Here is a 23,337-nt window from a genome sequence, read left to right as displayed (position 1 = left end):
AATGGCGAAAGGCTTTGTTTTTCAAGCACAGCTCTTGGGCACCCGCTCTTGTAGCAAGCATCGGTGTCGTGCCTTGGCGTCCTCATAAACGAGTTAACGAGCACAGCAAAGGATGAAAGAGCGAGCGCGTATGAAAGACGGCAACAACGAATAGAGCGTGAGGAGGAAAGCAGAGGAGGAGGGTGCAGCAAAACTACGAGGTGGAAAGCGGAGGAGGAAGGTATGGTGAAAGTGTGGGAAGAAAAGTGTAGTGCCGTGCAAGATGGACTTTGTGGCAATGATGGCTACGAGATGGCACCAGAGTAGCCCACGCTGTCTGTTCACCTATGATGCCACCGATACTATATATGAAAACAAAGCACTGCATGAGTGGTGGTCTGTCTGCAGTGGCTGCTGTGAATCACGCCTATGCGTTACCCACCTGCTGCCTCTCATGATCTCCCAATTAGCAAGGCAGTTGTGCCACACTTCACTCCATTTGCAGCATGCCGCACAAGACAGACTGTCGTCCATGCCAGTTATTATATATCACAAAATGAAAACACATATACAGCTGTGCTCAAATTTTGCATTAGGAAGTATCATAATCATCAGAGAATTTGGTTAGAAAGTCACAGGCCTGCGCAGCACACGCAGCACAATCACAGCGTAAGCTGGAGGAGCGGCTGCATAGGAGCTCCATTTTCAGCACACCACACAGGGTACTCGCGGCGAAGTATCTCAGCGTCATTTTCAGGAGAATGATCTGAAGTCTTCATCCGGCATCGACGGCGAGCTGCAGCTTCTGCTGGGGCTTGTCTTGCCCTCTGCACAGCGGTCTGCTGAGTCCGATGTTGCGTGGCTTCAGCCATGTGCGTAGCTCTACGATTCGCATCTTCATCAGTGGTTCATACCTTGCGAAGAGGATCCATAATGTGTACTGAACAGTAAACACAGGTATCCGACCATATTGCACACATGTCATATCCCCTCACTCATGCACAATACATTGCTGTTGATTATGATAATGATGATGACAGTTTATTGGCATCCCTTCAAAATGGGATGTTGACAAATAGTCACCTGGCCTGCTTGAGTTAACCAGGACCAGCTACATGCAGCATGCAAATGCTACATGTCAGGACACCTGGTGGAATAGAATGAAACTGCAATGCAATGTTTGTACGTATCAACGCTACGTGGTGCGCATGTCAAACAGCACGATATGATGGTAATGATGATTTGATGGCATTCTCTTTGAAACGGGATGGAGAAACACAGTGCCCTATCCTGCTTGAATTAATCAGGTGTGCCATACATGTTTCATTACAGAAATATTTATACATCTCCATAATCTTTTCCTTCCTCAAGACTTCTCTAGCTACCTTGTACCGCTACCTATGCAACTGCTACATGGTGTGCCACCTGGTGTAATAATATGCAACTACAATGCAAAGGGCACATGACGGACGCTACACGGCGCGCATCTCCCCTCGCAAGGCAAATGGCATGATACAATGTTAATGATGATGATGATGATGATTTATTGGCATCCCCTTTGAATTGTGGCAGTGACATAGTCACCTAGCCAGCTTGATTTAATCAGGTACACAATGCATATTTTTTCAACCATTCTTGTACACATCTCCTTAAGCTTCTTTCTCTACCTCAAACATTATTTAACTGCCTTGTACCGCTACCCTGTGCATCTGCTACATAGCATTCTACTTGGTGTAATAATATGCAACTGCAAGCAAAACGTGTACTTATTGACGCTATGCGCTGCACATGTCACATCACATTTCTGCTCGCACACTAGGGCAAACTTATAGAGCATTCTTCTGCGGCATGCTAGCAAGCACTGGCGTGGCTCAGTGATAGAGTAGCTGACTCCCATGCAGCGGGCCCGGGTGTGATCCCTGCAGGAACTGGGCATTCCTTATTTCTCATTCCCGGCAACAGCTATTGCGGACACTGCACACAAGCAGCAGTGTCGGCGGCGGACACCATCGCCACCCAGAGTGGCTGTTCGAATGAACCCATAACAGCTTACGCTGTAAAACTTGGTGCATGACAGTTGGAGCACCCTGTGGGCGTGGGAATATGTAATATCTATGCAGCAGCAACAAGTGCTGCTTTACAACAAAGCTTGACTTACCAACCAGGATGCCAACAAGCACTATGCTGCTGAAGATGGCCACCCCGTAGCATAGGATGCTCAAGCCATGGCCAATCTCCTCCAAGCCTTCAGCAGTTTTTGGAGACCCAGTTACCACTTGGGGAGGAATTAAAAATCCCAAGGCAATCCCCAACTGTAATGAGCAAACAGCAAAAGGCAACAAATTGGAACTATTGCATTCACACACTTTCATATATGAACTGCCAGTAAGTCAGTGCCTATTATAAGTTTCTCACAGCTTTTAAAGTAATGCTATTTATTTCATCAAAACAAGCTACAGTGTGGAAGAAATGTCTAAAATGAGCGTCAAGTATGTCCTGCATGTGGACTATGTACTAGCATGTTAAAGGGACACCAAAGAGAAACACTAAACTTTATACTGACGAAGTATTCTTTAAAAACTCTTATTGTTGTTAATTTCACAGTACTAGGCTGACTACTGCAGAAGAAAATTTAAAATCAAATGTCTTTATTATATGAACACTCCAGGTGCACTCCTGCAATCATTGTCACTGTGATGTTCAGTATAAAGTATAAGGGCATTAACATCACTGTCGCACGCCATATGCTGTATGGGCAAGTTCTCAATCTCACATGCGCAAGTGAGGAAAGCGGGGAGGAAGCGGGCCACCTTCCGTTGCATGCAAGGCACCGGGGAGAGGGGTGGGGGTACGTACTACTCCGGTGGTTGCTGCATATGGCACGGCCATGCAGGTCCTATCTTGAAAGCGATCTTCGGCCACACGCAAGGTGCCGGGGGGAGGTAGGGGGGTTCTACTCCAATTCTCTATGTACGGACTGAGCATAGATACCGCGACAGCACAACGGTAGCATGAACGTACCTCGAGCATAAGTATAACTGCTATCACAAATAAAACCATCCTAATGATGTTCAACGTTCTTGTCCAGCGCCCTGAGACATGAGCTACGACATACCTGGTTGCCGAAGACCCCAAAGGAGCATGCCCGAGACACCTCCTGTGCACTGAACCAGACGGCCGCAAGGCGCGGTGGTATGCTCAGGATGAAGATTTGTGACACGGCCACCACCGTCTGGCCCACCAGGCACACCGCAAACCGGTCACGCTCCACACTCAGCACCTGCAGGCATGTTGGTCACTGGTCAAGTGAAGTGTGACCAAAGGCAAGCCGAGTGAATTCTGTATGGTGCAACTCAAGCAGGATTGCAAGCTTAGAAATGTGGTGGACGTTCATCTTCAAAGCAAAGATACAGTGACTGCGCAACTTGGAAAGGAGGAGCTGAATTCATTTTCTTTCAATGTTTCATCCTCTTCTGTCTTTTTCACCCTTCGAAGGTGCACAACTAGAGTTTTCACAAGATGACCTTAGCGTCTATTGTGCCATAAAATGTTAATTACACACAACTGAAGACCAGGAATGTGAGCAACATGCCATTTGTTGAGTGGCAAATGTGGGTGTGCAAGCTGTTGAAACATAGAGCTATGATGCTAAATTGTGCCCTCCAATAATGGCAATGTGCATGGTATATTACCTTTTTTAAGTGAGATCATAATCACTAAGAAGACATTCAGTGCTTTTCCCTAACATTGTGAGTGTTTTGGAAAAGTAACCAATTAATCAACATGTTTCCGGCTCTTCTAACAGAGAGTTAAACTGGATGCTGGCCAACTAATGACAAACACTCCAAAAAATTTAATGAATTCACTTGTTTCCTTGTCTTCACCCTTTCTTCCTCAGGTGGCAGTTGTCGGTTAATAGAGGTATCAGTGGAGTGAATTATTAATTCAAAGCTCATCTAAAAGAAAACATGTATTCCAAACCAAAAACAATATGATATAGTAAACATGTGAAGCCATGCTGAAACCAGACCTTGATCCATGAGCCAGCACAAGTCCCAAGTGCTCCTAGGATAACAACAAATCGAAGCCCTCGTCGCTCAAGCAGCCAGGAAGCTGGGAAGATGAGTGGTACATAGGTCACCATGTACACCACAGCAGTCCAGTTCACCGAGATTTCATCTATGCCATAGTAGTCCTGCATACAACACACATTAATCTAGGTAAAACCACTTCTCCGAAGTGACAATGTAACATCAGTAACTGTAATAGATGAAAATAAATAAAAGTAAAGAGCCCATGATTGCGGCAGCTAGTATAAGCAAAATGCCACCGGTGTAATTCGTCAGACGTTTTGAATTTTAATCAATGTTACTGAGCGTCTTAAGCAAGAGATAGAAAACGAGACCTGCTGTCCGAGTGCTGGTTAAAAGTTGCAGCAATGTTACTTCATGCATTCTTGCATTTTAAAGGAAACATTTATTTACTGTACACAATGCTTCATAATACAAATCACATTAAATAAAGCAAGATGACAAAAATAGTCAGCTCTACCTATTAAGAATGCAACTCGAAACAAGTTAACTTGAAAATGAGCACTAATCTCTCAAGCCCAGAATCTATGTTTTAACAATACATTACTTACTACCCTTTGCACTGTACAAGTGTTCAAGTCATGAATAGGGTTGCCAACTCTTGACTGAACCAAGTCGCATCGGTGAAGGGAAAGACGGTGAGGGGCTGTGTCAACAGTCGACCTTGTTATTGCCAGAGGCCACCAGTTGGAGTCTGTATGGGCAACAAAGTTGCACATGTTTTCTTTTCTTTTTTCTTTTTTTTTTTTTTTTTTAGTTCTACGATACTGCAATTTACAACATGAAAGGTGCAGTAGATGCCTGGCCAGCATAGCCACTGATATACAGATAGAGGTACTGTGAACAGTTAGGGCTAGGGCCTACAACAGAACTAGAATCGTGACAAAAACAAAAATGCCTTTATGTTTTAAAAAAAATTATGCGATTTAACATGCCGAAATCACGATCTGATTATGAGGCACGCCATAGTAGAGCACTCCATATTGATATTGACCTACTGAGGTTCCTTAATGTGCACCCAACGCACGGCACCACGGGCGTTCTTGCATTTTGCCTCTATCAATATGCGGCTGCAGCGGCCAGGATTTGATACTGCACCTTTGGGCTTAGCAGCGCAACTCCAAAGCCCAAATGCCACAATGGCAGGTCTTTATGTTTATGACAATGAAACAGGAGACAAAAAAGAAGACAGTGCAAGTGAGCTATCAGGCGTTTTAAAAAGAACATCTTGTTTTTGATTGTAATTCCACGAAAAAATATGCTAAGGTCAGGACACTTAGCGATCCAGACAGGGTCAAATCGGGACTTGGGACCTTCACTCAAAAGCCGGGATGGTCCCGCAAAATTCAGGACAGCTGGCAACCCTTGTCATTGATGACCCCTTTTTACTAGCAGTAGACAACGACTATAACAGGGCAAATAGAATGAAATAAAACACTAATTAAATTAGAAGAGGGCGTCTGATATGATTGCAATCAGAAAAAGCATAAAAAATAACAGAATTTCAATATTTCTTTCTCTTTTTTTTCCTGCAGTGTCCCAACTATGACAGATTTTGCATGAATATTAAGTGACCAAACTTTCTTTGATCCTTGAGGCTCTTGCAGAGTTGAAATGAAACGCAAAAGGAGAATCCTTCATTTTTCAAATGCAACTGCAACAAATGAAAGTGTTCTTTATTATGCCAACACAGACATTGCATTCTCGTCATGCGCAGCATAACTTTGGCCCATGGCTGGCAGTTTTTTTTACATGAAACATCTTTCATATTGTTCAGCATAGGGGACGCTTGCTAAAGCCATATGTAACAAAATGTAGCGAAAAGACGTAACACTAATCACTTACATCTTTGTAACTGTATACCCACATGCCTTGCTTTGGTATCTTTGTGTAAAGGAAAAAAGTCATTACTCAATCATGCACATGTTTCATGCACAGATTGCACCATTGTCACGTGGTGCATGACATAATCAAAGCTAAATTTAGCCTCCCACTCAGCTATATGAGGCGTAGCTCGGCAGTACATTTGTCAATTCGAGCAGGAGTGGTTGCGTATCAGAGAGCTTAGTCTGCCATGGTAGACATATTCCACCAAAGTCAAGCTCGTGCTCATTGGAAGTTATAAGGCTTACAAGTGTGCAATCTGTTGAAAAAATTTGACGGTTGTTCAGGTATGGCACCCCTGCATTCGACACACGATTCCAAAGACGGCGTGAAGAGACTCGGCCAGCAAGACAGAGAGATGTCAATCTGCGCCCATCTACTTTGGTTACAAGGGGCCCACTACATATACGGAGCAAGCACAACTGCAAGATTAGACCATTGGACCCCCGCTAAATGTGTCACACGTTAAGCATGTAAGCTTTGAAATACGTGAATAAATATCACTTGGGTATTTGTTAACAATTTCTGTATGCTAATGCCCATACAACCTCAGCAGCATGCACAAGACGTTTCCATACTCCACTGCGGCTGTGTGTCTGATACAGCTCACCCGAATTTAAACTTTTTTTCTCTCCACCTCCCTCTGTAATGGCATCGCAAAAAAAAAGTGCTGCTTATGTTATTACCAATGGCAAATACCTTTCAGTGTAGATGACCTCTTACAATGCATTCACCATGACTATATTGACCATGAAAGAAAGTTGGTACAAAATGTACCTCAGAAGAAGCATTGTTAAACTGCACACTAGTAGCCGAAAGTAAGGGTGAATGGTTTATATCATACCGGGTGTTCAAAATTAAGCTTTATGGTTTTCTTAAAATTTCTGTAATTGTCGTTCGCATGATTATGCATGCAAGAGAGTGAGGATCAGCACAAAGCTCGTCCCTGATGAGACGTGACTGCGGCGTGCGGCGTTTAGTCTGACAACAGGGCAGAGACATAGGCAAAGACGATAACTGTTCCCTTTTTTTTCTTGGCTGGCGAAATCAAGATATGACAGCATGGTGTGCTGTGCAATTGTTGCTCTTGATTTAAAAAAACTCACAATACTTGGAAATCAGAAGTCACTTTATTTGCGTAGCCCAGGCAAGGACGATGCCCGCTCGTCTAGTCACCATTACACACGAGCACTGCCCTCTGGCTTCTCCGCTCGTGCCATTATCTCGGCATGGCAGCTGTCACCATCATTACAGGCTGCGTGGTCACGTGTTACGACAGCAGTTCCCTGGTTCTTCGATTTTAATTTTGCCAGCTGAGAGGGGAAGGGGAACAGTTATCATCTTTGCGAATACCTTCACCCTGTTGTCATATTAAATGCCGCACGCAACAGCGGCGTCACGTCAGGGACGAGCTTTGCACCGATTCTAACTCTCCTGCATGCGTAGTCATGCGAGCTACAATTAAGATTTGGAGTCGGATATCTCGGAGCACAGACATGCTAGAAGAATTCTTCTAACTGATACTGCGTAGAAACACGACTGCCTCTAACTTTTCAATACAAACATACCGACTTACTGCAGTCAACAAAAATTATTCAATTTTAGTTAATTGGGCTGCTGACAGCGATAATTATCATCTCACTTTATGTCCCCCTGGACACATAACTTACAGGTGGTCTTCGCGTGCGTCCCAGTGCCTAATCTTATGAAAACCACGAAGCTTAATTTTGAACACCTTGTATACGATACTCCTAACCAGCTGTTTATCAGAGCAACTGCTAGAATGGCTGTCAAGGAAAGGGAAACATAGTTGAGGGTGGCACAGGATTGGAGTGACTATTAAAAGAATTCACAGTGAACAGGCAAGTTTGCTGATGCAACATAGAAGTAATTGGAGATTCTTGGTTCCAGTAAACCGAACATATGATGATGATGATGATGATGATGATGAAAGGAGTTCACACACCTTGACGAGGTTGGTGATGATGGAGTACTCGATCCACTGGAAGGCGTTCGTCATGGAGTAGAGTATGAACAGGGTCAGCTGTACGAACCGCCAGGCGTAGACGCGCGTCATCATGTCACCCATGTCCGTCGACGAGGCGGCGCCGCTGCTACCGGCCGCCACCGGAGACAGAGGCGAGGACGCCGCCGAACCGTCGTTGCCGCCACCTGCCACGCGAGGCAATAAGAGGCGTCGTTAACACCACCGGAAACGGTACAGTACTTCACACAAGCCGGTTCCGGCGAGATGCAAACGGAGACCGCGCGGTCATTCTCGAGAGACCGTGGATCGACTCACAGGAGGGTGAAGTCGCATCAATGGGACACACATCAACGGGACGCTTCTAGGCAATGTGCCGCCGCCGATTCGTTGCCCTGTACACGACAGTGGAAGACGATGCCTTCAAAAATTCCGCTGCGCGTAGCCAGCCGACAGCACTGACGGCTACAGAGGCATGCCCAGGTGAGAGACAAGCACCTCGTCGAACTTAAGTGACGCATACAGCGGGGCTGGGACAACGGGAGCAGCCGAAGAACTATCTTCTCCGATTTACGGCTGAGCGTGCGTAATTAAACTCCAGAAATTTTCCACAGCGGCGCTCTGGATCTTTTGAAACTACTGTCACTCGCGGCCGCCCTCTATCTCCTGACGGCCAGGCATGCGCACGGCCGGTTCCGTCGTTCAGAGCGCGTCCCCGCAGCCCACGCCGAGGCCTGCCGCCGGCTGGGCGATAATCAACGGCGCCAAGCGAATCCCGCATCGCCGAAAGCCGCGCGTTCACTGGCCCTTTCCGTAAAGTGTGCACAGTGTCCACATAACCGGCGACGGAGCCACTGCGGCCCGGCGTCGCACGGATAGACGCGGCGCGGGGGTGGACGGAGTCCCGACGACCATCGGGCGAGCACGACGCGTGCGTTCGCCGAGTGGCTCGCGGCGCCTGCCACGCGCGTACCACTTCCGCGTTGCCTTGGAAGCGTATCGCACGCTCAGATACCGCGCGCCTCCGACAGCTTGCGCATCGCTGGATGGCAGCATGGGTGGCCGTTTGCCTCCTACGATTAGTGAAATCAGCTACAGACGCCAAGATGGTCGAATGATGTTCGCTCCGCAAGTAATACAATAATTGTTCCCCTGGAAAACAATTTAAATTACATTCTGGGCCATGAGGCACGCCGTGGTAGCGGAGGACTGGATCATTATTCTTGGCCTCAGTTCACTTCGGCAAGAACAAAGTAAAGCTTGGCTTACGAAACTTTTTGTGAATATTCTTTCTGTGTCTGAGTGCGTTGCTTTACAAAAACAAAAATTAAGTTAGCAGGCCACAGTGACATGTCCACGATCCACGTTGTGACTGGTTTCCCGTCCTTGCCGCATGTGCGTTTTCGCGGAGAAGTTCAGCATTGCGAACATCGAAAAATCGCGCGCACGAAGGGTCCGACCGCCCATTTTCCGCGACTGAGAATTCGCAAGTGCGAAAACGCAGTCGAGTTCGCACCATGTGAAAAAGACTCTGCACTATCTCCGGGACCGACCCACTTTGCCCAGTGATCGCCAAAGTTAATCAGGTTTTAACATTTATTATTGCGATAGCAATTACATGAATAGTCCAGGCGCATTTCTGCCGTCGCCGTCGCCGTGATGTTCCGTGTGAGTGAAAACGTGCGAGGGTGAGCCGGCGAACGCGGTTCAATCTTATTTTGTATACCATGTTTTGCGATGTTATTGCCATGTTGTTGCCTTCCTTATTTTTCCTCGTTCTTTTTAATTATTGACGTCCACGTATTTAGCTTTGACGCTTTCTTCGAAAGTTTTTGCTTCTTTGTACTTATAATTCTTCTATATTTTTTTCTGTAATCAACCATTGTGTGATTTGCCTCTGTATTTACCTTGCTCCTCCCCTCTTTAATGTACAACCGTACCTTGAGGGTACAATAAATAAATAAATAAATAAACCTCGTGTGCGCGAGCGGGGAACGCCGCCCAGATACGTGGCCTCTCCTGTGGCGCGCGAGGCAGAAGGTTCAGGCGAGGGAGAAAGGGCGTTTTAACGCGATAGCGTTAAGGAGCTCGTGTCGCAGAAAAGCCGGTGTCGTCGGTGTCGGCGTCCGCGGCGTTGGCCGTGAGCGATAAATCACGGCAGGCACTTCATAAATAAAAAGCAACTTCCAAGATGGGCTGGGTGGGAATCGAACCAGGGTCTCCGGAGTGTGAGACGGAGACGCTACCACTCAGCCACGAGTTCTTTTTTTTTCATTATTGCCCGATTTTCAGTACACAACTATTTACAAGGGGAAAAAATCACCGAAACAAAAAACAAAATACAACATACATTTGCTGTTGGGCACGTATTCAACCAGTATCGTACTGGCTGAGTCTAATCAAAATTCGCGCAAATTAACCAACGGCTATACTCTTGGGAGCCACTCAGGTGGTTCCTCTGTCGCCTTATGGAGAGCGACAAACCAGTGCATCTGTTCCCTGAAATACATTCGTGCAGGCCGCGCATCTCTATTTCCACTAGACGCGTATGGCATTCGTTACTTAAGCATAGATAACGAGGACGGGGTGCTTTTTGACCTAATTATGCTCTTGGGCCTCCACTGTATTTGGCGCGCGAGAATGGCGTGCACAGCCACGAGTTCGACGCTTGAAAGCGGTACAAACGCGCTTCTAGTGAACGCGGTGTTGCCTTAAAAACGTGCCGTAGAAAGTTATACTGCGGTGTATATCGGTAATTATGAGCATGTAACTTACAGAAGTCGCATTTACACGAGTAGCGAAGTAAGTTTCCGCTACATTTCTTCTGCGCTTACCGCACACGCTGAGCCATCTTGCGGCAAACACAGAAGACCCCCTCCTCTCAATGTACGGCGCTGCCCCGACAGGTGGCGCGCCATGCGCGCATTGGGGCTGTGCGCGGACCGGTGCCAGGCGCGTCGCGGCTCCGACTCCCTCTCCCCTGACGACGCTTCGCCGTGCGCCCACGCGGGTTGCAGAATCAAGCGCCGTTCCTTTCTTTAGATCACTATCTATCTATCTCTCTGCCCGTGCCGATCACGACATTTGGCTGGCGTAGATCGTTTCCCCCTCCGAGACACCGAGTTCTTTGGTTCGTTCCGTTTGCTCAGGCACACGTTTCGTTGCCGCGCCGAACGCTGCGTTGCTCGACGCTCTCCGTGTGATAGGTGGCCGCAAAGTCCGATGCGGGGCGCGTCGTAAGTGATCCCTGCGCCGTAGCGCATTGTCTTACACCCCTTGGCGGGTCGATGGGAACGCTGTCGCGTTCCACTCTCGAAGGCGAAGCTTAAGCGTCCTCCAATTTTTTCTCCGGCGGCTGCTACGGTGCCTCGCCAAAGCCACCTAGGCCTCGCCCGCCGCTCCGTACAGAGTGGACACAACCGCGGCGTCCACTATGGCGTTGGTCACGCGAATCGCGGATGCCGTAGTAGACGCCGTAGGGACGCATTGCCGGCGCTCGTGTGTCTTGAAAGCGATCTGCGACGCGGCCAAAGTGCGCGCCCGCGATGTCCTCATCTTCAAAGCGATCTGCGATGTTCGCAGAGCGCACGTAGTGCCAGTAGCTTCGTATGCGCTGTGCTTTCGACGTTTCATTCGCGTTGAAGCGACAGATACACGGAGGTCAATTGGCTCACGGCGGCTGCCGCGATTCCTAACTCCAGCGTTTTCACAGACAGTTTCCGCTGTCATCGAGCGAGATGTGTTCATGTTTACCGGTGCGCGCATGACGCCGTGCTGGTTAATTTAGTTAAAACACGATGACGGGGTAGTTGCTTTGAATCCATGGTATAATGTGTAAGCGTAACTGAACAAGGACGTAGAAAGAAGCAGACAAACAGAGACAGTGCTGTCTCTGTGTGTCTGTTTTTTATTCGAAGCATATTAACGTAGGTTTCGGGCCTTCGCGCGACGCCCGGCGGTGGCCACCATTGACCCTGAAGTGGGGTCACGTGACATGACGTCACGTGATGACGTCACACAGGCTGCAGATGGGGCCTCATATCGCGCCGTCGGTCGCCTCCCGGCGGTGGCCACCATTGACCTTCAAGTGACCTTCAAGTAGGTCACGTGACATGACGTCACGTGATGACGTCACACCGGCTGCAGATGGGGCCTCATATCGCGCCGTCGGTCGCCTCCCGGCGGTAGCCACCATTGACCCTGAAGTGAGATCACATGATGTGACGTCACGTGATGACGTCACACCGGCTGCAGATGGGGCCTCATATCGCGCCGTCGGACGTCGCCCGGCGGAGGCCTCCACGCTTCGGTTCGCGCCTAAAGCTTCTGGAATGTGGGTATTCCCTACAGGTCTTGATGGGTGAATATCTATGCATTCCATTAGATGTGCCTGGTCGTTTCCGGACTTTCTTCTTCCTTGTAATTCTTTTTGCAGCACAGACATGCCTCATCCTGTGGCACATATTTGCTCCGGTATGTTCTTGTCTTCAGACAGCCGGCTCGAATCTCAAATAGCAAGACACCTCCCCCACCCCACCCCTTGCGTTATCAACAGGAACTTACAGGGACACATTGGTCCACCTGGTATCGTTCTGCGGAAGCCGAAACAATGCTGGATAGCCAGGTGCGTGTGAAATGCTTCGCATAACACAGATTCCCACAGTGCGTGAAAGCTGCTCTCTCTCTCTCTCTCTCTCTCTCTCTCTCTCCATTTCGCTCCCCATCGAAATGCGGCCGCTGCGACCGGGATTGAACAGCCGCTAAGCTATGTCGCGGCGGGTTCCCGGGAAAACGGAGCGTAATTCACGGGGCCACGCTGAGGGCACAAATGCTGTATCCCGCGTACTCACCTACAAAAGAAACGTAAACATTTTTCGTCAAACGTAAGCGGTACAGGTGTCGCGTGGCTCGGTGAAGACGTACGGCATCGAGGTGGGACACCTCGCGACGCCAGCATATATACCTACGTACAGGACGAAGTGGACAGCCCCTCCCTGGCATAGATATCCCTCTCTGTACGCAGCCAGGCGCGACAAGGGGTAGCAAATAAGATAAGCCCGAGATAAACCACAAGATTTGCACGTGTGTGCAGGTCCACATAGTCAGTCATAAGTTGCGCCGTCTGCTCTCGCTGCAAACGTGAGGTACGAAGGCAAGGGTATACCGTCATGTTTTTTTCTGCTTTTAATTCGGCGTCTTTTTTGTTATCTTTTAATGCTGTTCTGTCCGTCTCGGCTGCTTTAGACTCGGCGTGGATTTCGTGCGGCACCCACACTTCGCCATTGTGAGCGACATGCGTGGGAAACAATTAAGCGAATAAAGATGAGAATGAAAGAGATGTAAGGATAATGAAAGAAAGTGAGGAAATTATATTGGAGGAAGCCAACACTAACTGAAACTTTTCCTGAAGGCCAATGCAAGAAAGATAAGCGAACACTAAGAGATACACGGGTTGCCAAGAATTCGCAGTTTATTGACTATGTGCCCAAAAGACGCTAAACAGCTCTTGTTAAAGTTAAATTGTGGGGCTTTACGTGCCAAAACCACACTCTAATTATCAGGCACGCCGTAGTGGGGGACTCCGGAAATTTCGACCATCTGGGGTCCTTTAACGTGCACCTAAATCTAAGTAACACGGGTGTTTTCGCATTTCGCCCCCATCAAAATGCGGCCGCCGTGGCCGGGATTCGATCCCGCGACCTCGTGCTCAGCAGCCTAGCACCATAGCCACTGAGCAACCACGGCGGGTAAACAGCTCTTGTTGATGAGGCGTCAATTTCAGACCGGCAACTCACTGCTGCGCTGTGATTACCAACAGGAGTTCAAATTTACCGACTGTTTGGAGTAGATATTTATTTAGGCCATCACTTTTCTTTCTTTCTTTCTTTTCTCCTTTACTGAAATCGTTCAAAATCGCAAAATGTAATTGCTTGAATCAAGCTTACTATTATGCAATCAGAAGATTAAAAAAATTCGGCGGAGATACTTAAGACTGCTTACGTGTGGGAATGCGAAATTATTGTAGTCGCTTTAGCGAAATGTTTTCGCTTAGGTAGTCATCCGCATGTCGTCGTGCACGTTGCAAACTTGCACGGCGTTCATTTTGAGACATGTGCACACCTCATTTTATACACTTATCGTCTGACATCGAGTGTGTTGTGCCCTGTCACGTGTGTGGCTCCTACCCGTTGCGGGGTATTGGCCAAGAAATGGACACGCGGAGCGCAGCGGTGACATTTTGTATTGAAGGATCGTTAGCACGTAATAGAAGACGACGACGATGACCCGCCCACCATCCACAGTGTTGCGTGAGCTTTTGCGTGCAGGGAAGACACGATGCCGGGTTGTGTAAGACACCGAGAAATTTGACTTCAATCCGAGCATTTGTTGACGTGCTTTTGCTCGCGGCACCGTCGGCCATTTTTGGCTCCTTGTTCTGGTCACGCCGCCACCGGATGTTCGCGAAATGGGGCATAACATGCTTTCGAATTAAAAAAAAACGATATCACAGTTCTGTAAACTGAACTACACACGTTGCGACATCTAAAGCGGAAAACCTGACTGTACACCACTCCGAAATATGCCACTAATTCGTGACTAGGACTTCTGCAAAACCCTCCTAAACACCGTAACAATTTCACGTAACCTATTAATTCAAATATCACATTTGTCCACTTCAGATACTCTAACAGATGCACTTTACAGAACTGGACATCTGTTTTTGGTGCAGAGTTAGGGGCATGTAAACCCTGTGCTTCAAGTTCCCTTAAACAACAATTTTAGGCAACCTTTACGTACAAAAATTTGAGATCCTAACTAGAACTTCTACTCTCAACGGTCGACGGAATTCAGCTTTCTCACTCAAATGCAAAATTTAATTCAAATCGATTTAGCGGTTGGCTATAACGCAAACGTATCTGCATTCCTTATGCATTTGAATGTGCAAATTGGATTTCGCACAGAGCTAAAGCCTCCTCTTAAAGATATACACCCCCCCCCCCCATCCCAACGCTCGCCTCACTATAACAAGTCTCTCAAATAAAAACTCACGCAGAGCTAAAAATTTTTCGGACAACCATCCCACGCTAAGTTTTAAAGCAGTTCCAATTTTCCTTTTCTTGCCAGCTTCCTTTTCTTGCCACAATGGGCCGGCCCTCCTCCTTTGTCTGCTTGACAAGAACACTACATAACCTTCGCTGCACAGCACGGAACTTGGCGAGTACTTCAGAAGCTGCTGCGGTAACGCTCTTTAGCGAAGCAGCCTCTCAACAACGAAGACGGTGAAACCGCGCTGTTGGCGAAATGCTCCGGAAACTCACCGTGTGCTTTCAGCTGGCCGTTCTTCTCCATGTCGCTGCGAGGCACCGCCTTGGCTCCGGTGGCACCTGCGGCACAGCAAGCGTGAGACGCGCGCGCCACCGCTTAGTACGTATGTAAATAACGAACACGCGGCGCACGCGCGCCGTGTCACGTGCTGTATGCTGAATGGAGCGTGTCGACAGCCCCGCGCGCGGAACGGCGAAAGAAGCCTCGCAGCAGTCTCTCGCAGTCGCGATTTAATAGAGAGTTTTTAGTTTAGGGGGCCGCAAGCGGCTTGCGTACGCAAGAACTATGGGCCACAGCACTGCGCATGCGCAGTAACGTCGCCCCTAGTTCTTGCGTACGCAAGCTGCTTGCGTCCCCCTAAACTAAAAACTCTCTAACGTCGCTCTTGTCTACACTCGCGCGTACCCGTTGAGAAAACGGGCGCTGCCGGGGTGTGCCGGAACCTCTCCGCTAAACGACGCTGTGTAGCTGCGCATGCAGACGCTACAAGTTGAACTGCTTAACGGCGGGTATAGTATGACGTGTGGCGTTTTCACAATTACAAGGACACAACGCAATTATAGCTTTGCTGCGGAGCTGGCGTCCATTTTGTCTCCGTTTATTCCAACTTCGTCCTCCTTATTTTTCTCTCCTAGTCTCTAGACTCTTTCGCTTCACCATAAAACAAGGAACACGAAGGCTGAACACCACAACGCACAACGTATCTCTTTCTTTTTTCGGCGGATTCGATAACTCGAAATTCCGGTTTAAGCGATGCGAACTTCACGAAAGCGCATATGCGGGATAACGTCTTGGCACACTGGAGTAGTTTCCAGTTGTAGATAGCACAGAAACGCTAGAGCTAAGTAATTAATTACAAATTAATTAATTAATGCTCACTATTACTTTCCTTGGTTATGTATGAATGTACTCTCCATGGCCAGAAATACTACTAACAGGTTCTGTGAATTTTATTTAATGAGGAATGGTCTTTGGGCTTTGTGGGATTAACATAAAGAAACGTAAACATACGCGCATTTTAAGAACACCGTGTTTCCCCGATTTACAACGTCAGCAACACATATTTAAGAAACCACGTGTTTTCATACACATTCACGTTACATCTAACCTCTCTTGGGTGGGCCACATTTAGTATATAATCAGCAATGCTAATCGAATCTCGGGATACCTCCTCCATCGTGATTTCGCGCAACGACGTTCACAATTAAAATTACCGATTTTCAATCTACAACGTGGGTCCAATCAGTGATAGTTCAATGCACCCTATAGAAATAGTTCAGAATAACTCTGTTCGTTTTATTCTTACGACAGAACTGCGAGTACATCTGCCATGAAATCAAGCATAACCTATCGTCCTTAGCATACCGCCGTAAGTTATTTTGTTTGAGCACTTTTCGCACAACGTGTCATCGGCATATTAACCTCCGCACTAAGTTTACATCGCCTCCGCAACATGCCTCATCTCGCTTTGGTTCATGAAAATAAAGTTAGCATTTATTTATGCAAAACTTATGTTTTATTCTTTCTTCCTTATTTTTCTGCCATTCTTACCACGGAAACCAGAATAGCGGAATCACTGCCCTACAGAAATAACCATCAATGACTAATCACCTGTGCACGGACGTCAAGGCTAAAAAAAATGTTTAAATGGAATGTTTAGTGTTCATGTTTGCTGCTTTAGATTTTTCTCGATAGCTTTTCTCTCTTTTTTTTTCGATTGGCTTTGCTCTCTATAGCGCGTACTGGTTCTAAGGGCACGTCAAAGCAATAGTGCGTGTGTGTGCGTGTGTGTGTGTTTCCTTTATTTCTGTAATTTCCCTCTCTTTCTGTGTGTGTGCATTTTTCTTTATCTTTCTGTCTCCCCTTCTCCCTTTCCCAGTGCAAGGTAGAAAACTGGATATCTATGTCTCGGTTAACCTCCCTGCCTTTCGTATTTCATTTATCTCTCTCTCTTTAAATCAATAAAAATTAATCTCATTTAAATGTAAGCGCGTACGGTGCAGGTGGCTTCTCTAATTTTCATTATCGTGAGCTTACTTTAATGACGAAGAAGACACGTCAGAGTCTGAAATAACTATGCACATGTCGCTGAAGTAGGAACTTTTTTTTTTTAAAGAAAAGCAAAAGCTTGCACAATTTGCGAAATGCAGACGGTCAGAAGGCTCGGTGCGGGAAATGTTAGTCGTTAAAATGAGGACAGTCAATGAGTTGTGTAAATCCTCTCAGAAGACGAAGTCACCTGTTCTATTGCGAAACATGCATTAGGAACCGGATTAAGTACACCCTGAGCAAAAGATTCAAATACGAACACGCCAGACGGTTTTCAACAGTTTGGCTTTCAAAACTTTGGCGCAGAAGCGGATTCAGCTATAATGCGCCATGAGCAAGTTTACAGGCGAAGGAAATTCGCCGAATGTGAGATATGCTAAGGATTTTATGTTACAGTTCCGGTAAAACATCTGCAGATTGCATGTAATGAACGAGAATAAAGGATACAGGGGGGGGGGAGGGGGGAGGAGGCAATTTTTGTTAGTCGCCACCATATGAAGCCAACAAACAATGAAGCCAAGGAAAGCATAAGGGAAGTCACTTGTTGACTTCAACTGAAGTGCATAAGTGATAAAGGAAACGAAAACGAAAGTGGACGAAAAAAAAAAAGTACGACTTGCCGCCGGCGGGAGCCGAAACCACAACCTCGGTATATTAGAAGAACAGAGGCTCCGTATTACGCGCGCGATGCTCTTACCAAATGAGCTACGGCGACGACTGTTACTACGTTTATGCACGTGTCGAAAATCCGACCCTGAAGGTGTTAGTCAGCGCCAATCATGGTCATTTAGGTGCTTGCATTTTTTTTTTATAAATGCAGCAAATTGTTAAACGTTTCCTGTATGATAGCATGTACCGAGGAGCTTGAGTTGCTTGTGCAAAAGCTAACAGCCGAGTACTGAGAAGTACTAGGCTGTATGTATGTATGTTTCGCAATTGAACAGGTGACTTACTCTTCTGAGAGGATTTACATGACTCACTGACTGTCCCCATTCTAACGACGAAAAGTTTCCGCACCGCAAGCTCCGTACTAAGAAGTATTCGGCATTTGTAAAATGCGACAAAGAGTTTCGACTTTTAGTTTTCGTATTTTGGGTAGGAAACCAAAACTGCTAAATCTGTAAGCGTTCTCGATCTGAAAATGAAACTTGCTAATTGTCTGCTTGTCCCTATTTTTAACATAAACAATCGTTTATAAGATCATGACCGGTGGAATCACGAATGATTTGCTTTCCGCATTTCATGCTTCATTCGCAATGCCTGATACGCTTTTCTTTTTTTTTCAGCGAATGAAATAATATACTATAATCTAAAATATAATCACCAGCCGGTGTCGATGACATTGCTTCATAGCTCCTAAAAGATACAAATCACGTTCCTGCTGCACATTTAACGTTGCTATTACCGCACTCTTTACCCTCAGGAAGCATGCCACAGACACAAAAACTGGGGAAGGTCTTCTCAGCCTAAAAGTCAGGTAACAAAGATGCACCATTGAACTCCGGCCCAATAGCGCCCCTTGTAAAACCATGGATCATGTCATTTTCTCACAGATCATGAACGTTGCACAGCAACTACTTCTTCCATTCATCCCAGCACGAATTTTGAAAGGCACTTTCTAGTGAAAACCTAACAGTCATGCTTCTTCATGACATCGATTTAAAGTTCGATAAGAACATACATACAGATCGAGGTGCTCTTCTTTCATGGCGCAAGGTTGATAAAGTTGCCAATAAACACTTAATTCTCAAACTTTACCAGTTGAGCTGGCGCCTTGACGTCATAACATGGATAAGAGAATTGCTCACTAATCGCTCGCAGCGTGCGTATTTTAGTTCCAACCCGCTTCTTGTAACCTCAGGTTTCTCACAATGTGGCATACTATGCCCTCTTGCTTTCTCAATACATATTAATGACCTACCTCTGCATGCGTCCTGTAAAATTCATACGTTTGCCGACGACTACGTTATCACTATCGGCCAGTTGCTCACGTTAATGACCAGATCTCGTTACAGGACGACGTAGACAATATTTAGAACTGGTGTAGCCGTTGACTAACGGTTCTAGCCCCAACAAATGCAAAGCGGTGTCAACTTCACGCCGTCATAAGCCCCTCGTCTTTTCCAACATAGTCGCTGGCATGCCTATGGGAGCCATTAACAGCCACAAGTACCAGACGCGACAGTTTCTTCGGACCTTGACTATTTTCCCCATGTGACTAACACCATCTCATCCACAAACGGAGCTTTAGTGTTTTCGAAACGTCAGTTGCGTAACGTCCCTCGTCACGAGAAGTTCTCGACTTAGAAGTCATTACCGCGCCCAAAGTCGAGTACTCAGCAGCCATCTGGAACCGTTGATACACGTACTTCATAAACGCTATTGAATCGGTACAAAATCGAGCCGCTAGGTTTATCCCCTCATCGCGCTGATACGATGTCTACGAGTCGTCACTAAAGGTAAAATCAAACTTGCGAACTGTTTCACGTTGCCGTCGTATTGCAAGCCTGTCGTTAATTTCATGTTTTTCTCGTGCATTTCCCGTTGCCGTCAGTAGCCGCCGTTCGCGCCGCTTAAATTCAAGCCCGAAAGGCTTCGCAGCTGCTGACGGACCGCAAGGAGTAAAAGCATGGGACGACTCTCGTACACTGGCCTGTCGCGAAAAAAACTGCGGCCCCCTCCGATCGCTCCCACTTGCGTCGTGGACACAGGCGGGCGCATACGTGCGCCTCTGTTTTGCTGTTGCGTCTAGGCCGCGTAAGCCGTCGCATACGGTGGACATCAAAATTTCACGACAGCGGCTGCGTCGGTGGAGTAACGAACGTCTCGTTAGCCGAACGGCCGGTTCACGGCAGTGTAGCTTTTGCGGACGCACGCAATTACGTGGAGTAGTGCAGGGCGCTGACCACTTGGCCATTACGTGCAACTCATATGGCTATAACACAAATGCGTCTACTCTTCTGCGTGTACGGAGCCTGCTTGGTGAGCGGGCGCATGCATTACAGCTCGCGCTGAGGCAGTTGGGTGCGCACCTTCCGTCGTCATTATTTATTTATTTATTTATTTATTTATTTATTTATTTATTTATTTATTTATTGATGATTCCCGCCACGTGGAAGCAATTATACAAGAAAGCAAAATTACTGAAAGAAAGAAACAAAGCTTAAAGGTCACGAATAGAGAAAAATCAACGGCGATTAGAAGCTAAACGGATCGAAAGAAAAAGCCAGAAGCCAACAAAAAGCGTGACCGCATTTTCCACATATATGTCACCCGCGGTGAAATTATTTGCCCTTGAAACAGATATAGGATGTCTACCGTTCGACACACATACCTCAGCCGCTGCTCGCTTTGCAGATGCTGCAAGCTAGTGCATCAGAGCAAAAAGAAATAACAATTAAAATAACACACACACACAAAGACTCATGACGCATGCTATCGTACTCGGCAACCTAAATTTTTAGCATAAAACGCACGCGTTAACGACACTGTCCATTCCTTTAATAGGCGTTGTTACACCGATCAACGCCGAAGGCATCACTATACAAAGTGGCGCGATTAAGCATGCGGAACAACCGTGAAATATACGTGACAAGTTATCTTTAATTATATAAAGGCGCAGTGCAGGCGATTAGACGCCATAAAACGGCGGAATCAAGAGCAAGGATGCCGGCTCAAAGAGCTTCAGGAGCCTGTCGAGTCGTGCCTTATTGCGCGCCTTGAAAGTTGTGAGCCCGCGCGAACAGGTGCAGAACAATGGACACTTTGGAGCGCCTTCCTCCTGTTCCTTCACGCTTACTACACTCCAAGAAGCACGTGTGCCAACGTACAAATGCAAACTACGCTAATGCGTTTAGTTATTACAAGAGTCGTATATATATATATATATATATATATATATATATATATATATATATATATATATATATATATATGCGCCAATGTTAGGCAAATTACATGCCAGAATGATGTTATATACGACGAAGGCAAGTTCACCTTGTCGAGCGTTGGGGATTCGCGTGTCCGGAAAGTGTTGATTACTCCGCGATTCCATTTTCCCGTGACCCGTTTATGTAATTTGGTCCTAACAGAGGCAGCTTCAGTCACTAAGATCGTTCCTCGCAAATGCGAACCACGTGGTGTTCGCGTTTCGCAAGCACCACGTGGTTTCGAAAGAGCAGACGTGTCAACAATGTTGCATCGCTTTCTCTTTCACAGAACACCGTCAGCGGTGTCACGCGTTCGAACAGCAAAAGTGAGTTGCTTTGTTAGCCCCCCCCTCTCTCTCTCTCTCTCTCTCTGATTCTCCCCTCTCTCTTCTGCAGTGATGCCCGTACGTCACGCATCCGAGGGGAAAAAACGTTTTTCTGAGGTAAACCCTGGACCGATTTTAAAGAAATTTGTTGCATTTAAGATAGAAAGTTAAATTGTAGTGACTGTTGGAAGCGGAATTTCGATTTAGGGCCTGAATTTTGTTAAAAAGATTTTCAAAAATTCGAAAGTTTGAAAAATGTAGAAGCACGAAGTTTACAAATTAATAGCTCTGCATCAAGAACAGACATCGCGTCGCGGTTCTGTAAACGGCATCCATTAGATTATTGAAAGCGGACAAAATTGACATGCCATTTTATTTCTTACGTGAATTTTTCACGTTGGGTACGAGGGCGCCGCAATATTAAAAGCTGTATTTCCATGTTACTAAATTTTCTTTAGATTCATGTGTAACATGTCAATTTTTCCGCTTTAGATATGTACTGTTAGACGGAATTCACATAATTGTGATGTCATTTTTCATTGCCGAGTTAGAGTTGTAAACTTGATAGTTTTGTTTTCTGAAAATTTTCAGTTTTCGCCACTTTCTAATAAAAAAACTGACAACCTAAACCGAAAATTCGAAACTAACAGTCACCAGAGCAAGAAACCCCGCCAAATTTGGTGCAGTGGTTGCCGTGAAAAACGAGTTCTCATTTTACATGTATTCAGATAGGAGCACCCGTTTCGCAGAAAATCCGGCGTCGGCGTCCCGCGTCGACCGTCTTCACGCGAAAACTCATTCCGCACCACTCATATTCTATACGGTACGAAAGTTGTTCTTCTGTCACTAATGTTGCTCAAACATTGTCTTACGTTCTTTACAATGTTATTCCTTGGAATTTCGAGAATGGCAGCCTACAAACAAATGTCGTGAAGCAAAACACCGACAGCGCATCCCTTTTATGTTAAATCTCTCAGACTTAAATATCAATAGGGCGAAACAGTAACAGAAGATCGCCCACGTGAGAGGCCGCGTTTCTACCAGAAATTGCGCCTTTGTGCATAAATTTCGCCGCTAGCGTTTCGCAGTAAAACATTACGGTTACTTAAGCTGCTATTCCCCGGAAGCGTGAGAAGCAGTCAATGATCTTTGAATGCTATCGCGTTCCGCTCTTAAAGGCGAAGCTTAAGCGTCCTCCAAATTTTGTGACGTGTCCATATAATGCTTGGACTGGCAACGTCGCGTCGTATATCGTTTCTGGTCAGGAAACGCTATCAGAGCAACAGGTGGCTCACGGACATTGCGATGAAACAGCGATCGCTGTCCTAAGCTGACGCACAACAAATGGTTTCCAGCTGGTCTCTTCCAGCGCCTCTCGATTACTGTTTTTGATTCCTTCGTTTCTTTTTGTTCGTTTAGTTTTTAATGAAGACGCTTGATCACTCGTTCCTTCCGTGATCGGACAAAAAAAAGAGAGCGTAAATTTTACAGCGATCGTCAGAACGCGCCTCCGCCGGCACCAGCTGTAGGACATGTGCGCGGCAACCATGAACTGAATGCACTGTCACCACGCAGAAATGTCGAGAACACACCACAAAAGCAGCACGTCGTACAAGGTTAGTTGGTCGATACGCGCTTATACAGAAATATACGGAGACAAGAAACGCACACTATAGACAAAATTCACGACACGTGAATTACTTACTCTGCTAGGGAAAGGCCACTTCAAAGGAAGAGTATATATAACGAAGTTCCGGCAAAAATTCACA

General features: G+C 46.5%; 1 protein-coding gene across 2 annotated transcripts in view; it reads right to left on the bottom strand.

The window, feature by feature from the left end:
- LOC142571756 (choline/ethanolamine transporter flvcr2b-like) overlaps positions 1–23,337 on the bottom strand; it is a 90,331-nt gene that overhangs the window by 19,055 nt on the left and 47,939 nt on the right. For both annotated transcript variants that reach the window (XM_075680334.1, XM_075680333.1), the window contains exons 2-6: positions 15,258–15,323; positions 7,921–8,126; positions 4,010–4,174; positions 3,095–3,259; positions 2,138–2,291 (exon numbers count right to left, since the gene is read on the bottom strand). In XM_075680334.1, the coding sequence (XP_075536449.1) occupies positions 2,138–2,291; positions 3,095–3,259; positions 4,010–4,174; positions 7,921–8,126; positions 15,258–15,288 (721 nt within the window). In that variant the 5' untranslated portion in view covers positions 15,289–15,323. The remainder of the gene's footprint in view (positions 1–2,137; positions 2,292–3,094; positions 3,260–4,009; positions 4,175–7,920; positions 8,127–15,257; positions 15,324–23,337) is intronic.

This window comes from Dermacentor variabilis, chromosome 2 (assembly GCF_050947875.1).
Source record: "Dermacentor variabilis isolate Ectoservices chromosome 2, ASM5094787v1, whole genome shotgun sequence".
Taxonomy (NCBI): domain Eukaryota; kingdom Metazoa; phylum Arthropoda; class Arachnida; order Ixodida; family Ixodidae; genus Dermacentor; species Dermacentor variabilis.
This window is presented reverse-complemented; position numbering and strand designations above follow the sequence as displayed.